This window comes from Rhinopithecus bieti, unplaced genomic scaffold, assembly GCF_001698545.2.
Source record: "Rhinopithecus bieti isolate Rb0 unplaced genomic scaffold, ASM169854v2 scaffold_27407, whole genome shotgun sequence".
In the NCBI taxonomy this organism is placed as follows: Eukaryota; Metazoa; Chordata; class Mammalia; order Primates; family Cercopithecidae; genus Rhinopithecus; species Rhinopithecus bieti.
In genome coordinates this window covers 280,388-296,928 of record NW_016812112.1, presented here as the reverse complement: position 1 = coordinate 296,928, position 16,541 = coordinate 280,388, and the positions used below count along the sequence as shown (strand labels likewise).

Here is a 16,541-nt window from a genome sequence, read left to right as displayed (position 1 = left end):
CTCCTAGGTGCCTTCCTTATAGATTCTTTAGTTTCTGTCCCACGAACGATAGGATCTAATTTTAGTTGAGGATGAGTGTTAAAAAAATGTTTTGATAAATCATAATGGTGATGGTGGGTTTTGAAAAACAGGATAATAAATTGGTCCAAAAGCTTAGTGGGAATGAGGATCTAAAGAGCGAGGTGGGCTCCTAGTCGGGGCAAGAGTAGAGGGTTAGGGTTAGGGTGGGCAGGGGGGCTGAATAAGGAGGTACAGGCTTTGTGGATCGCGCCTCTAAGTGTATACCAGAACCGCACAACAGTGCTTTAAGGGAACCAGCCCAATAGTGGACCTAACACCCCAATAATGGGAACTGGCGACTCGAAACACATGGTTTCAGTATCCCCAGGCGCTTTAACAATAAGCTGCGGGTTACAGAGGAAGTCGAGTATCTCCGTGGTGCTTCCAGGCTGAGGACTCAGCGCCTACCGACCGAGCACCCCCTAGGGCAGAGGGGCGAGGGAGACCCGCGGGAAGGGGCAGCAAGCCGCCTGATTGACAGCCCGAAATCTGATCTTGTGAAAGAGACGCGGAGCCAATGGGAGGCAGCGATCCATCAGTTTGGATTGGAGGCCCCTGGAGGAGAAGTAGAGGAAAAACCACCGAATTGAGCTCTGTCAGAGGCGCTTTCGGCTTCCAAGGGGGAAGTGCTGGGCAATAATTAATGTTTTATTAAATTTGGAGGGAAGTTTTGCAGCCTTTCGCCTAGCGTGGCCTTCAGGTGGGTCTTTCCAACAACTTTTTATGTCTCTCCAGATAATTGCATGGTTGTGGGTCGCAAAAACTATCCTGATGAAAGAGGTGTCTCCGTCTCTTTAGTCCCGTTAGGTGCAAAGCAAGTCTCGTTGATCGCCATTGCTAGTTTTGCACACGTTTGCGAATCAGAGCTGCCCGGGGTACACCGACCGCGCAGGGAAACATCGAGAGTGTAAATAAATACATCGCCTCTTGTTCGGATTTTTGCTACTACCGAAAATATGTAAATTGTGAACTCTCTTGGCTCTCTTTGGATCCAGGTGAAGGAGGCGGTGTAGGGAGGGTTATTTTTGTGAATGGGACTGTCTGAGGGTAATTAGCTATGCAAATTCAAGAGCTTCATTCATGATTTTTTTTTTTTTAAGTCTAAAAGCCATCTTGTTCCCCTCTAGGTTGATAGAAGTCCAGATCCTGAGGAAATCTCCAGCTAAATGCTCAAAATATAAAATACTGAGCTGAGATTTGCGAAGAGCAGCAGCATGGATGGATTTTATGACCAGCAAGTGCCTTACATGGTCACCAATGTGAGTGATCAGTTTGAAAGTTGCTGTTTATAAACTTGACTCCGACGGGGGTGGGGAGAGGGAGAAAATGAGAAGGGAGGGGGCACGAGGTTGGGATTGCAGATACTTATCTGCTTTGTTGCCACTGTAGGGCGACTCTGCTTCTAGAAGCCCAGTCTTCAAAATGAGCTTACCTTTCAGTGATTTGGATAAGGCATAGTTTTGTTTTAAGACCCCTTTTCTGATTAAAGCTCCCAAGATGAGTGGAAGAGGAGATGGAGGGCAGCAGCAGCTGCTGCACTCAAAGTTTTTGGCTGGGTTTGTCTGCCACATTGAAAAGAATGAAGTTGAGACAAATGCTGACACTTTTGTTTATATGGGGTGTTTTGTTTCTTTTTTTTCTCTCTCTCTCGTTTTTCTCTCTCTTTTTTTCATTTCTCTCCCCTTTTGCTTTTTTTTTTTGTGGGAGGGGGGTTGGGAGGAGGGGCTGTCCAAAAGAGAATAAAATCCACTCTTTTAATCTAGCATTGAACCAACCTAAAAACAACTTTAAGTGTAAATGCTTAAGGTTGTTTTGATGCTGAGATACCATGAATATATGACTGATGAATAGTAATGTGCTAGGATCGGCACTGGGAAGCAACTCTCCCTGACTGCTTAACATAAGCTTTCACTGTCAAATAAGTGAGAAAATGAATATTAGAATTGATACTATGGACTTTTATTTTTCTATTCAGAGAGAAGATCCATTAGACTTATGTATGCATGTCTCTGTGTGTGTGTGTGCGTGTGCGTGTGCGTGTGATCTGAGGTTTACATTCTTTTAAAGGATTTTATCTTTCCCTTTGTAGAGTCAGCGTGGGAGAAATTGTAACGAGAAACCAACAAATGTCAGGAAAAGAAAATTCATTAACAGAGATCTGGCTCATGATTCAGAAGGTGAGGTTTGAATTTGGGCTGAATCCCCATTTTTTTACCTACACTCTCCACCCTGCTAAAAGAAAAGGAGCACTTCAGTCTTATCTTAAAAATAATAAACTTTGAAATTACTGAATTTAACTGAGACTTTAACTTGGAACAATTTATATAATGTGGCAGTTTGCATGGGAGCCTATTTTATGGTCCTATCACAAACTAATGAAAGAAGGAAATAAAATCTTAACAATGACAACCTTCTTTTAATCATTGTTTTGTGTTTAAATACCTTTGTCCAAATGGCATATAACTCACCCCATTCACTAAGATAACAGTTTAAAAATATCCATTACAGTGGGACAAATTCAGCAGCTATGTACACTGGTTACTTTTTTCTTTCTCCTTTATTACAAGTTAAATAATATTAATGATTGTTTGGTTTCCCACCCCCTTTACACTAAAACCATCTACTGTTAACAGAATTTTCAAGGGTGATTTTGATGACTAAATTGTGAGGTCATAATACCTTGTTTATTGACCATAAAGTGTTCACTGAATCATACTTAAGGCCTACTTAATAATTATAATACTATTTGGGAAATTAGTTTGCAGATTCTTTTGATGAACTGCTGGTAGGAAGTCAATATATTACAAATTATTTTAACCATATGAGGACATTCATAATAAACAATATACTTAGATTTAATTATTGAAGTTTAGTTGGCAATTTTAATTAGATATACTGAATTCTGAAACTTCCTCAAATCTTCTTACTATTTTAACACCTCCCTCCCTCCCTAACATGACCATATAGTTTTGAACTTGATGACAATGTGGTGCCAAATAATTGTCTTTCCGACTTTTACAAACCTATTAACGTAGACATTTTCCTCTAAAAACTTGTATTTGAAGTGGTTTCTTTTAGTTTTGAGGTATTAAAGTTGAAAACATAGTACTTTGACAGTTGTACCATGTGCTGTTATATTTTTTATGTAAGATTTAGAAGATATGAATAAAATGCTTTTCATTCTTTCTAATCTTCCTCCTACTACTATTTTAGCAAGAGTTAAAAATATTTAAGAAATATTTCAGTGAATAGACACACATTCACCTCAGTCTTTTTGTGAATTCTTCCTGGTATCCCTGAGCTTATTAAAGCCATTTGTTAAAAAGGAAAAGGAAAGATGATTTGACTTTAGTCTTTAGTTGACTAAAATTAATTTCTTAAAGAGTTGCTTAATAGGCATGGAAAAGTTAGGCAGTATTATTGAGATATTTAAGGTTATGCCTCTTTTTATTTTTATGTTGACTGCATCTCTTGAAATTAAATTTTATATTTAATACCAATTTCATGACAAACATTTCCATTTAATGAAGACTAAAGATTTGCAAATCTTATGTTTATGTCTTTGACTTGTTTTTTAGAACTCTTTCAAGATCTAAGTCAATTACAGGAAACATGGCTTGCAGAAGGTAAGGCAAAAATTGCTTTAAAAGGGGGGAAAAGCAACTCCAGAAGAAGAAAAAAAAGAAACCCTGAACTTGCTGTCTTAATATTCAGCCCAATTAATTGAGCTCTAAAAGAGCCACCTCATGTGTCATGCATACATTAGAGCCTCTGATGAGTTTGTCTTTGGGGACTCTGGGGCTGTACTACCCAGTGTCATCACAAATTACCAGGAGAAATTGCTTCCAGCTCACAATCACATCTGCTTTTGGCAAGAACTAATGCACCAAGACTTCAAGTTCTAAGCCTCTGTTCAGATTTTAATTGCAATTGATCAGGTTTATATTATTGTACCTCCAGAGACCTCCTAGAGCCAGAACCCGGCTGGCTTGCTGTTTCCTTTAGAGCAGCGCATATCATTATTTGGTGTTCTGGTGGAGGACTTTTCTGATGGCAGAAATTAGTTTCTCTGGGTTCATCAGGACGGGATGCTTCAAGATTTAAGTGCAAGTGTCTTCTTTCCACCTTGTTCACAACACAGAACCTTAGGTGTGTATCTAATTCTTAGGAAATCTATGGGTTTAAAATAAATGGGAGATATGAGGATTTTTAAAATGTTTTCCATGTGTTACTATTCATGTGATGTTTGTTGAAACTGACCTTTGCTATTTTGTCAGTTTTATTAGGATTTATTTAATAGAGCAAAGGTACATTTAAAGGCATTACTTTTATTTTGGATTATTTTATGATAAAATTTTGTGGTTCTATCTGTTATATATTTTATTGCATGCAACTTTATAGGAAAATGAGATATTGCTTCATAAAGCTTTATACAACTTCGAAAATGCCTAATATTGAGGGACTTTTGTTGGCATTCATAATTTGAAATTTTCTTTTGGATTTGGCATAAAATGTGAAATGTTAATTTTATGATGTGTTTTGTGGGAAATACAAAGAGAAAAATTATAGATATTTAAGCATTGAGTGTATAGCAGTGTTATTTGTGTGTTCACATTATATGGGAAACATGCAAGTTTTGGAACAGATTTTAGGATGGTTAAAAAGGAGAGAGTGGGTCTCTTTAAGTGGAACCCAGGTGTTGCTGTAGCTACTTTGAGGCAGACTGATGTGTTTTATCGGTGGTCTTGAATGCAGTTGATCAAGTTGCTGTTAGCATGTAAAATAAGTTTCTTTGTTTTGCTGATAGTCTAGTTCTCCAAAGAGCTTTTTCAATCTTTATCAATCTTTAGTTAAATAGCTTTCCTAATAGTCCTTTGAAAGGATGATTGTATTTACATGTTAATGAAGGTAAGACTTACTGAAAGTTTTGGCTATATTTAAGGATCATTTTGCTAGTCTCTGTAAATGAATCTTACTGCAATACATTACTTTTTATTGCAACATAAGTCATATTCAGATATAACTTTTTCATGGAAAATCTGCATGGAGATTCTTGTATTAACTTATGCCTATTAGTTTTGCAAAGTCAAAGGTTGTGAGAACATTACCTTTATGAGAGAATTTATTTGCTTCTCCAGAATAACTTAAAATATATATTTTAATTGTTCTGGAAGGTTTGTTGGTTCTTAGATGTTTAAATCTCATTGATTCCAAGTCAGTGCACTTGCTGGCAGATTTTGAATGTGCATAGCAACTCTGTTCCTGGAATTTTAAAATGTGGAATCTGTGACAGACTCTTACCATTTTATAATCAGTTTCAGTACATTTCTTTTTTTTAACTTTTGACTTGTTTTGTGTCTTGTAGCTCAGATAAGTGATTTGAATAATTTATCCAAATTTATCTTTTAAAACTCTGCAGGGAATAGTCTTTCTCCGGGATTATTAACATACCTGTAAATCAAACCTGAAGACTTAGCATTACAAAAAATAAACCTAGAAAATGATCAATGTATTTGGAAGAACATGGACCTTTACTTTGAAAAGAATTGTAATTTCAATTAAGTTCAGGAATTAATCATGAGTGTTTTATATGAATTCCCAGGAGGACTACTATTTACAAACTATGGATAAAATTTCATTTTAGAATAATTTAAACATTTTCAAAATAGTTTAAATTAATTTATCTAATCGTGATGCAAGCAAAAAGTTGTTAATGTTGCCAATTTTAAAATGTTGCCATAGTCACTTTATGTTATAATTTTACTATGTGCAATTCTTTATTGATTCTTTGTCTTCTGAATTAGGCTGCTACTGACAGAAAGGCAGTTGCAATTATTTGATCCCATGAAATAATGAGTTTAAATATCAATCCTATCAACATCATGGTGATGTCTTATTCGTAACAGCCTGAAAGTCATAGTTAAAATGGAATCTCTTGTGTATCCGGAACAAAAATAGAAAGATGTAAAAAATTAAGAAAGGATTGCATTCTTACAAGCTTGCTTCTTAAAGCTCACCTACTAACACAACTTAAAGGGAAATAAGAATTTTCAGTATATCTGATGTAAATGTATAGCTGCTCTCTTGACTGTTATTTTGTTTCTGGTCTAGATGTTCTTTCAGGTTCACGTTCATCAACAGTATTCTCTGTCTTCAGGGTAAAATGTTTTTCAGTGGTTTTGTATTGAGTCAAGTTTAGTGCTGCCGCCACACTCTGAGTAGGAGTTTTATCTCCAAGAACAACCTTTCTATAGCAAAGGTTATTACATCATACAAAGAAGGGTTTTTTTCTTTTGGTTTTATGTGACCTTCAAACAACAGTCATGTTGACTTTAAAGCAGAGATGTCATTACTTTCCCCTCAATTCGCTTTAATGGCTGATGCTAAATTTATATTCAAAATCATTATGTGATGTTTCTTAAGTAATATGTGCTATTGTTACTCACTATGTGTAATGTCATCCACAATATATAGCAGTCGTAATACACTCATTTTATTTTCAAAATCCTGCTTTTTTTTTTTAATGGAACATAAAATTGGTTATGTGCTCATGAATTATTTTGCCCCACTTGGTGCAATCAGGATTAAAGACTTTAAAAACTACATTATTTTATGTGGTTTACATAAAACATGACTTCAGAATTAAGCATTGAATTAGAGAAGTCCATATAGTTTCTTACAATTGAACAGCAATCATTTCATGTGTGTGTGGGCAGGGAGAGGATGGACTATCACCCCTCTCTTTGTTGTACCAGAAAATAATCTAAAATATGAGAGAAAAACTTCTCATTTGAGTTTGACTTAGATAGCAAATAGAGTAAGTATACTTTATTTCTAAACATTCATTGGAATTGCATGAATGTTTTTTCATACATGTTTTATTTACAAAATAGAATTTTTTTTTTAAATAGAAAATAAGATTTGGTATAGTACAGTGTAGTTTTCCAGAGGATCCTAATAAATAAAATATGACTAAGCTTTTCTATTTCAGTTATGGGAAATCTGCAGTTTGTTACATTTTGTAGTATAACTTTATTCCCTTTGACTTGTGTATAATGTTATAATAAAAAAAATAATTAATAGAGTCAGACCTCTGTAGCATTAGAGAAAATATTTGGCTAGAAACAACAGCTAGTTGGCTCTGAGCTTCCCTTAAGTTTTCAAGTTACTACAGGTCAGGTTTAGTTAGGAATTTAAGCTGATTTGACACTCACCACAACTAAAACTTTACTGTTACAGTAAGAATATAGAAATATGAAAATAATGCCTTAATCAAGTAGTAAAGGTGTTTTTGTCATTGGAAAGTTGCCTCCTTTTTTTGTATGTTTAATATGTTTATATTTCTGCATAATTAATGTTTTTACATTTGTACAATCATTTTATTGTTAAAAGTGGATGTGGTATAAAACCAAACTTAGGCCGGGCGCGGTGGCTCAAGCCTGTAATCCCAGCACTTTGGGAGGCCGAGACGGGCGGATCACGAGGTCAGGAGATCGAGACCATCCTGGCTAACACGGTGAAACCCCGTCTCTACTAAAAAAATACAAAAAACTAGCCGGGCGAGGTGGCGGGCGCCTGTAGTCCCAGCTACTCGGGAGGCTGAGGCAGGAGAATGGCGTAAACCCGGGAGGCGGAGTTTGCAGTGAGCTGAGATCTGGCCACTGCACTCCAGCCTGGGTGACAGAGGGAGACTCCTTCTCAAAAAAAAAAAAAAAAAACTTAGTGGACTCATGATTATTTTGTTCCATGGCCTGTAGCTTCACTTTAGGATTAAACAGAATACCACTGTAGGAAGGCGGATTTTTCTTGTTTTACTTCTTATTTGAAATAAAATTTAAATTTATCACAAGAAATTTGTTTCTAACTCTTTAATTCAAAGAGAAATACTACAAAGTTCAGCAAACAATCTACAGTATTCTTATGATAAAATACTTGGATAATAGGCAAGAAAATAAGGTATTTCTGTAATGGTTTTCTTTTCCCTTTCTTGAAACATTCTTTGCATTTCCATCTTTTCCTTTTTTCTTCCTTAGTTTTATACATGCAAGTTTCTGTAACAAGTTACTCTGTAAAGCAGGATGGGATATGTGTATGTATGTATTTGTGTGTATATATATGTATGTCTGTATGTAACTTTGTAAACTTGTCATTTATTTAAATGTGTTCCTTTAATCCGTGCTCTGAGACAGAGCAATAAAATTGGTGTGTTTATATTGCAAGTCCAAGTTTACTTGCTTTAGCTCCCTGGATGGGTGTGACATGAAAAGATTGTGGTTGGACCACATGGCTCATATGCTGGACTGTGTTTTTGTGAATGGAGGCAGAACTCCAGTTCTGCCTGCTTGTCTTGAGGAATTGCTGAGGAGATCAGCTGTCTCATTCACGGGCAGAAAGAATGACTCATACATCTTCCGCCTTGTTTGGCTCCAGGTCATTGTTACAGTGGATAGAACTGGTTTTAATTAAATATTAACCCCTTTTATACTTGATGTTTGTTTTATTTGTAATTCTTCCACTTTTTCCTTAGCTTTAAAAGAAAACCCAACAGGCACATAGTTTGTAAGAATAGGAGGGTTTTCGCTTTCCTGCAGCCAACCTTGGAAAATTTTTCATTGCTTACTTTTTCTTAAGTAATGATTATTATTTCATTTGAAAGTTAAAAAGAAGTATAACATAAAGGCAAGCTATATTTAAAATTACTCATCCCCAAGGCAATATTAGTTAAGAAAGGATATTAAAATTAAAAAGGAGAATTGGTGAGTTTGTGACATATAGGTCATGATTAATATTTTGATGAGTTTCTTTCTGATAATATGTATTGATATGTAGCAAAAACAGAGAAAACTGTAAAACAACTTTGGATAATAATCTAGGTAAAGCAAATAGCTGAGAGTGCACATACTACCCTTTTAAAGCCGAGATCCTGAGACTTGATGGCAACTTGTCTATTAATGTGCAATGAACTGATAGAGCCGCTACAGCTATTACCAATAAAATCCACATGCTTAATCTCCTTGAAAGCATTTTATTGGTCTTTTGGTATATACTTTCTCCCCTTCTCCTTTCCTTCTCTTCCCCTTCATCTTTAATTACATAGTGTGGGGAAACATTTTTCATTCCCCAAAGGTGATTATATCAAGCACAGTTTATAATAGATAGCAGTGGAAAAAACATTGCTTTTTTAGGTTGACCTCTATTGTTAATTTTCAACTTTGGCGTTGGTATGGCTTGCTGCAAATTTTCAGGCAGCTGTAGTTTGCTCCTTCACAGTATTCCCCTGAATTGAAGAAAAAAGGAAATGTATGATACAAGTGTGGCAATACTTTGTCATATTTTCCTTGCCTAGATCCAACTTGTGTTTTTAGTTAACTGCTTTCCGTTTACTCTAACTTGAAATTAGAGGTATACTTAAGCCTTTGTCTATTTAAGTAGCATGCTGCTTCATTTGGTCTATTCAGTTTCTTAAGATTAGCTTCTGTGAAAATGTGAGTCATATGTTTTTTGTTAAAATTCTGTAATATGTTCAGGAATAAGTGTGAAGTATTTATTCAGTATGTTAAGGAGTTAGAACAGAAATAGGAATTCTTATTCTTACTCTTTACAGATTGTTGGTGTGCAGCTATTTTCTGTATATTTGCGAGGTATAATTTCTAGATTATTCTACTCCTAAAATTTGGCCCTTTTTTCCTCACACATATTCCAGCACACATCACGCTCCCATCAATGACTCTGTGCTACTCTTGCAGTGACATATATTACGAAGTTGCAAATTTGCTTACCATACTACAAAAACGAACAAAAGACCTTTAGGGCATTCATACCATTATATTCAGTTACAAATATACTTTTGTTACTCACTAGCTATTTTTAACTTTTCCTGTAAAGGGATATTATATTTTATCAGATTCTTATAAATGTTGGCTTTTAAAAGCCCAGTAATTGTTGTGGTTGATAAATTTGCATCTCAATAGTTATATCTGTTTAGCTGTTAATTCTGAGGGAACACCAAAACAAGGATATAATGGGAAAAATGTGCAGGATTTGATTCTGTGTACTTGCTGTTATTTATTAAATATATATTTAAAACACTTGTAATTTTTTTGGTATGAAGACTTACTTGAAAGCGCACCCTTCGACTTGTAATTTATGAATCTTTTAGAACATTTTTTTCTGCAGTGTCAAAAAAATATGTTGTGTTAATAGCAGAGAGAATGCTAGTGTACAGATTTTAGCTGTTTCTTTGCCTCTCCAGTAGACTTCATTAGAAGTAAAGATATTAAACCGAGCATTCTAATGACAAGTACTTTTTTGTGGATGACTTGAAAGACAAGGGTAGGTGGGTAGAGGACTGGAAAGAAGAAAATAAGGAACATTTCTTGAGTAGCTGGCATTGTTTAGACTGTTTCATTTAATCCTTGCCAAAAAAACTGTATTTGGTCACTATTAAACTGATGAGTAAAATTCAGTTTGACGAGGTTCAGTAACTTAACCAAAGTTGCACAGCTAGCATGTCATAGAATTAAGATTTGCAGTTTGCTGACTTTAAAGTTGTTACCCACATTATCAGATATTAGAGCAATATGAAGAGAAAAAAATTCTCCTTGCAATATAGGCTGATTAAATAGGCATCAGTTAAAACTTGAAAAAGTTCTTAATTTGTTTGATTTTGTTTGGTAGTGGGGATAGAGTGCATTCGTAATAAAGTTAATTATTGGTGTACAGAAGAGAGTTGGTAGAAAACAGCTGAATGTCAAACTGCATACATTTTTATAATAGGCACAATTACCAGATTGTTATGCTCTTCATAATAGAACATAAATTTTATTCAGCCAAATGTCTGTTTTAAAGAATAATATTAAACTAATAAAAGAAACTTTAATTCTGTATACTGTATTCTTTTTTATATAACAATTTTTTAAAATATAGAATTCCTTTTTATGTAGATTTTTTTCTTAAGCCATTCAATTATCAACCTGAAGCATTTTCAAAAGAGACTGTTTAATTTTAATAAGGCATTCCTCATACGAGAGATAGGCTCCATTTATGAAAAGTTAATAACATCTTATTTAAATATGAACTTGGCGTGGATAAAAAAGTTTCAGGTATTCACGTAACACTCAATAAAGTAATACTAGCTAATCAAATCGCAGCTAAGTGTAAGTTAGGCAGGATAAGGTCATTATAATTTTTATCAAATTAAAATGTAACCTACCCTCTAGTTTTTGGGTTGTGTGTGTGTATTTATCGTGTGGTTGTTGGAAAGCTTATATTAATATTGCAGTTTGGAATACGGTTACTTCGAGTCTAAATAACTGGTGATTGGAAAACGTCTTTGGAAGGAAAAATGCACTGTGTGTTTTGATTGCTGCCAAATGTATTAAAGCCTGCTATTCAGTATTTTCCTTTTACTAAAATAGGGCAAAGTCTTTTGACATCTTGAGACTGACGAAATAGTGATATCTTTTTGTTAATGCCTTAGTAAGTTGCCCAGGAAAATATTTTGAATGAAAAGAATGACGAGTTTGTATTATTGTTTATTATTTTATAATATGAATATAAATCTTGAAATATAATACTTTAGTATATAGAGCCAAAATCAGGACTATTCTTGCCATTTAAAAATCTTTGTAGCATACTGCTGGCAAAATTCAGGGCAAGCATTTTTAAAATATGGGTTATTTTTGCAGGGACGAGAGAACATACTAGCAGACGTTTCTAAAAAGCGGAAGGATGTGTGTTGATAACTGGTGCACATCACCTTAAAATAATTGTATGGTTAATTGTAAATGGGCTGCTTACTGGCAGTGTGCAAGTTTTGCTCCATTCTTACACACAAAAAAAAAAACTGTAGGAATGGCATTTGTAGCTTTTTTATTTTGCATCTCTTTTATTTCCATCTGGCAGGTGAAATTCAGAGGGAATACACCTGCTATAGTCCTATTTCTGACATATATATGGTTCCTAGTTGACATCAATGATCCCCTTCCATTTCCCCTCCTAAGTAGTGTTGTCAATACCATTTTAAATAGGAGCTCATTGGCAAATAATCATAGGTTTGATCTCAGCCTAAGAATATCTTACTTGACAGATTTTACTTGACATTCCTTATGCTTTTGGCAGTTTCTCTCTTAATTTTTTTTTTTTTTTAATTTTCTTTTTCTTCTTCAGCTCAGGTACCTGACAATGATGAGCAGTTTGTACCAGACTATCAGGCTGAAAGTTGTAAGTATAGTATGACTCATCTCTTGTATTTTTCTGTCTTTCTGGTTTCCTTCTTTCCTTCTTTCTCTTTGGTTGGTTTTCACGTCCAGTGTCTTGTCTTACATTGTACAAGCGCCTTTTGAACTTACAGCCATAAGATGATTTGATTTGTCAGGTTGTGACATCAGCAGAAACTCTATTTTGAGCAGAATCCCTGAATTCTGTATATCGGAAGAGAACTCCAAATAGTAGGCAAGGAAAACTGAGTTGATTGAAAGATGGTCTTGTTCTTCATATTGGTAAATATCTTTGGGAGGAAATAGGGTGTGATCCATGAATATGCACATGTTTACTTCCAGTGTGCCAATATGCTTACAGAGAAATGCCTGGATGTTGATGGGAGATAGAGTTAAAAACTATTTGAGATTAGTTATTGTATAATTTATAAAAGATTCTGGAGCAAACATTCGTTGGCTTATTGTAGTATTTTAAATTCATGAATTGTCATCTGCTTTTATTTAATTTTTAACCTGAAATTTTCTGCTTCCTGGTTGCAGTAGCACAAATGGAAACAGCCATTGGCTTCTCTCAGGGTTCCTCCTTCCACGCTCCTTTCCCTGAGCCTTGCTCCCGGGTCTGTCAGAGAATGCATGAGGAGTTATTCATGGGATACTCACTGTCCCTTAATTGCAGAGTGAGCATTTTGCCTGTGCAAACGTGGTTGCCTCAGGGTTTACTACTGATATTTATAATTTGCCATTCTACCAGCTAACTGCCGCTACTGACCAAAGGAGCAAATAGTAAGGAAAAGGATATAAATGCCATCTTATTTATGAAACTGGCCTAATGCATTTTTGTTCTGTTGGTGACATCTAAATTTGTTTTATTTTTTCAGACCATTGATAGTATCAGAGGAGGCAATATCGGTAGTAACAAGAGATGCTTGATGTCTTACAACTTATGAAACCCATATGTTCACACCTTTATATCATAAATCTAATACAAATACCTGCATTACTTCAAGTAACAGATGTTTGTGGGCAATATTTTCAGCATTTATGTTTGGTGTATTAAATTTCTCAGGCGTAGAGGGCTGTGCAACGTTTTGTCCAGATTCTCTAACATGTTACATGTTATAGCTCAGCTTGGTTATAAAGAAATCACTGTGGTAAAATACACGTACCATAAAATTTTAACTATTTTTAAGTTTGTAGTTCAGTGGCATTAAGTACATTCACATTGTTGTACAACCTTCACCACTATTCAACTTCAGAACTTTTTTATATCCCAAGCTGAAGTTCCGAACCTGTAAAACAATAACTCCCATTTCACTGCCCTCAGTCCCTGGTAACTGCTGTTCTATTAGCTTTATTTTTGATCCAAGAAGAAGACTGTATAATGCTCTTTGATGTCTAAATGCAGGTATTTGACATAGGCTTCCAAGAAACTTACTCAGCAAATATATAGAACTTAATTAGACACCCTTAGAAACACTCCCAGCAGACGATGGCTCACACAAGTCCTCCCCTTCTTGATTAAAGTCTGGGAAGAGAATGGTCATATTCCAACATTTCCCTGCCTGTGAGCAGTTGAATTATTCTTTCTAAAAGCTAACCACGTCGTCTGAGTAAAAGAATTAAACTTGTTGATATTTTACATCTAAAGTAATCGGTAACAATTCCATTACTGTACCAATTGTCAGAGTAAAATGAACCACCTAGAGGTAATTTTTTACTACTTTTCTTATTTGACCTCTTTTCAGCTTTTCTTATTGTTGAATATTTAATCTCTTTGAACTCTTCTTAAGGTCACACGGGCATGATTTTCTTCCTTTTTTTTTTTTTTTTTTTACTCCCTTGACTACTCCTTCTCACTGAACTCATTTTCCTTCCCTCCTCTTTGTGGACCTCTTGTTTACCTAGGGTTCTGTCCCCAAACCTTTCCTTTTATTTTTTCTTTCTTTTCTTTCTTTTTTTTTTTTTTTTTTTTTTTTTTTTGAGACAGAGTCTCGCTTTACTGCCCAGGCTGGAGTGCAGTGGTGCGATCTCGGCTCGCTGCAAGCTCCACCTCCCAGGTTCCCGCCATTCTCCTGCCTCAGCCTCCCGAGTAGCTGGGACTACAGGTACCCACCACCACGCCCAACTAATTTTTTTGTATTTTTAGTAGAGACGGGCTTTCACCGTGTTGGCCAGGATGGTCTCAATCTCCTGACCTCGTGATGCACCTGCCTTGGCCTCCCAAAGCTTTGGTATCTCAGGCGTGAGCCCCTTTCCTCTTATTTTACATGCACCATGCCAGCACTGTCCCATAGAACTTTCTGTGATCGACATGACTACACCTGTGCCACCTGATACAGTGTGCACTAACCACATTGGCCGTTGAGCACACAAAATGTGGTTAGTGGGACTGAGGAAATGAATTTTTAACTTTATTTAATTTTGATTATTTTAAATTTAAACATGTCTGGCTACTGGCTACTATATTGGACTGCACAGCTTTGAACAACAATGTCTTCCGCATTGTTGTCTCCAGCCTGGTTCTTCCCTCCGAAGCTGTCCAGTGGATATCCTCACCTGATCCCCCACTAGTGTCCCTGTGCAGATGAGAAAAAGGCAACACCTCTGGACTCACTCCCTCAGCCCTCGGCTGTGCATTTAAACACCATTTACACGCCAACTCCAATCTTTAATGCAATGTTCCACAGACAGTTTACACTCAGCAAGTCCAACAGTGAAATCACGATTTTTCCTGACCAACATTGCTCTGTTACTTCTGTTGCCTTTCTAAGTTAGTGGCATCACCATCCAAACTGAAATCCTGATATTTCTCCTCAGAGACCTCGGTTCTTTACCATAAACCTCAAATTGCTAACCAAGTTCTTGATCCTAGCTTTCAAAAATACCTTAATTTCATGGCCTCTCCTTCATCCCTATTTCATTGCTTTAGTTCACACACCTAAATTTTGCCTTCACTGAACTTCTGAGTCAGCCTTTTGGTTGGTTTTCTTGCCTTTTGATTTTCCCTCTTTGCAAGCCACCCTGTGCAGTAGCATTAACACATAGCTATTTGGCCTTGCTAGTTTTCTTCTTAGACTGTCTGCAGGACAAAGTCCTATTTCTTTAGCTGTACAGAAAATTGTTCTATAACCCAGGCCTTGACTATCCTTTTGGTTTAAACTCTTGCTACTCCAGTACCCTGTCTTTTCCTTTCCTCTGTACTTTAGCGCTTCTAATTTTTCAGTTCTCTGGGCAGATTGAGCTGTTTTAAGTCTCTTTGCCCTTGCATATGTTCATTTTGCTTTAAAAGTTTTCATTTTTGCTTGGCAATCTGGTGAACCTCCTATTTCAGACTCTGCTTAGATTTCACCTCATTGAAGTCTTTCTCAGCCTTTTCTTGCCACCCTAGCCCCACAGAGTTAGCTGGACTCCACCGCATCTTGTATGTTACATTTATTATTTATAGTATTTTAGATACATTTGTGTCTTTGATAAGATTGTGAACTTCTTGAGGGTACATGAAGCATGTCACATTCAGCATGACTTGCATGTTATAGAAGAATAACAAGTAAAATTATTATTGTGTTCTTGATCACCTTCTTAGTGCTTATTTCCTCCTAAGCATCTTCAGAGTCTTAATTCCTTTCTTAAGGTAGAAACATATGATATGCCTTAAAACTGCACATATAGTCTCATTCTGGGAAAACTTGCCGAAACCAGGAAAGTTTAACCAAAGGTTTTCAGAATCATGAAGGTTTATTTTACTTCAATTAGAGAATATTTACAGTTTAACCAATATGGCTTTGGGACATGTAAATAAGATACATAATAACTAAAAAATACCTATAAGCAGAGGCAAAAATAAGTCTGAAATAGCCTAATTAAAAAAAAGTGAAGGTATATGTTATTTCAGGTTTTCATAGACATGAAGGACTATTGTTTAGATCACAGTGACCAACTAATTTTAGTCTTCACTGAAGAAAGGACGAGAGGGAAATTATTTAAAAAGAAGAATAAGGCATTTGTATTAGATACTAAAGAGGATTTCTGGATGCAGAGGTTTATCAAATATTGGAATTGAGAGGTTAGATGGTCTCCAAAATGCCTTTAAACAGATGCTTGATTCTCATCTGTCTGGGTATGCTTATTGGGGGCAGAGGGGTCCTATCTCTAGAAAGAGAAAGAAACTCCATCCCCTCTGTGTGGCCTGTCTGTGAATTCTATGTGGATATTTTTGAAAATGTGAATAATCAGATTTCCTTGCATACCTCAATGAAATAAGAT

General features: G+C 35.8%; 1 protein-coding gene across 6 annotated transcripts in view; it reads left to right on the top strand.

The window, feature by feature from the left end:
- The first annotated feature begins 307 nt into the window (after positions 1-307).
- Positions 308-16,541, top strand: part of ETV1 (ETS variant transcription factor 1) — a 100,271-nt gene continuing 84,037 nt past the window's right edge. The window contains exons 1-6 of one of the 6 annotated variants that reach the window (XM_017895560.1): positions 376-760; positions 859-1,055; positions 1,188-1,319; positions 2,150-2,237; positions 3,639-3,686; positions 12,229-12,282. In XM_017895560.1, the coding sequence (XP_017751049.1) occupies positions 1,275-1,319; positions 2,150-2,237; positions 3,639-3,686; positions 12,229-12,282 (235 nt within the window). In that variant the 5' untranslated portion in view covers positions 376-760; positions 859-1,055; positions 1,188-1,274. Of the gene's footprint in view, positions 761-858; positions 1,056-1,187; positions 1,320-1,464; positions 1,645-2,149; positions 2,238-3,638; positions 3,687-3,815; positions 4,210-12,228; positions 12,283-16,541 lie in introns of those variants that run through there. The other 5 variants (XM_017895559.1, XM_017895562.1, XM_017895558.1 and 2 more) reach the window with 5 other exon arrangements.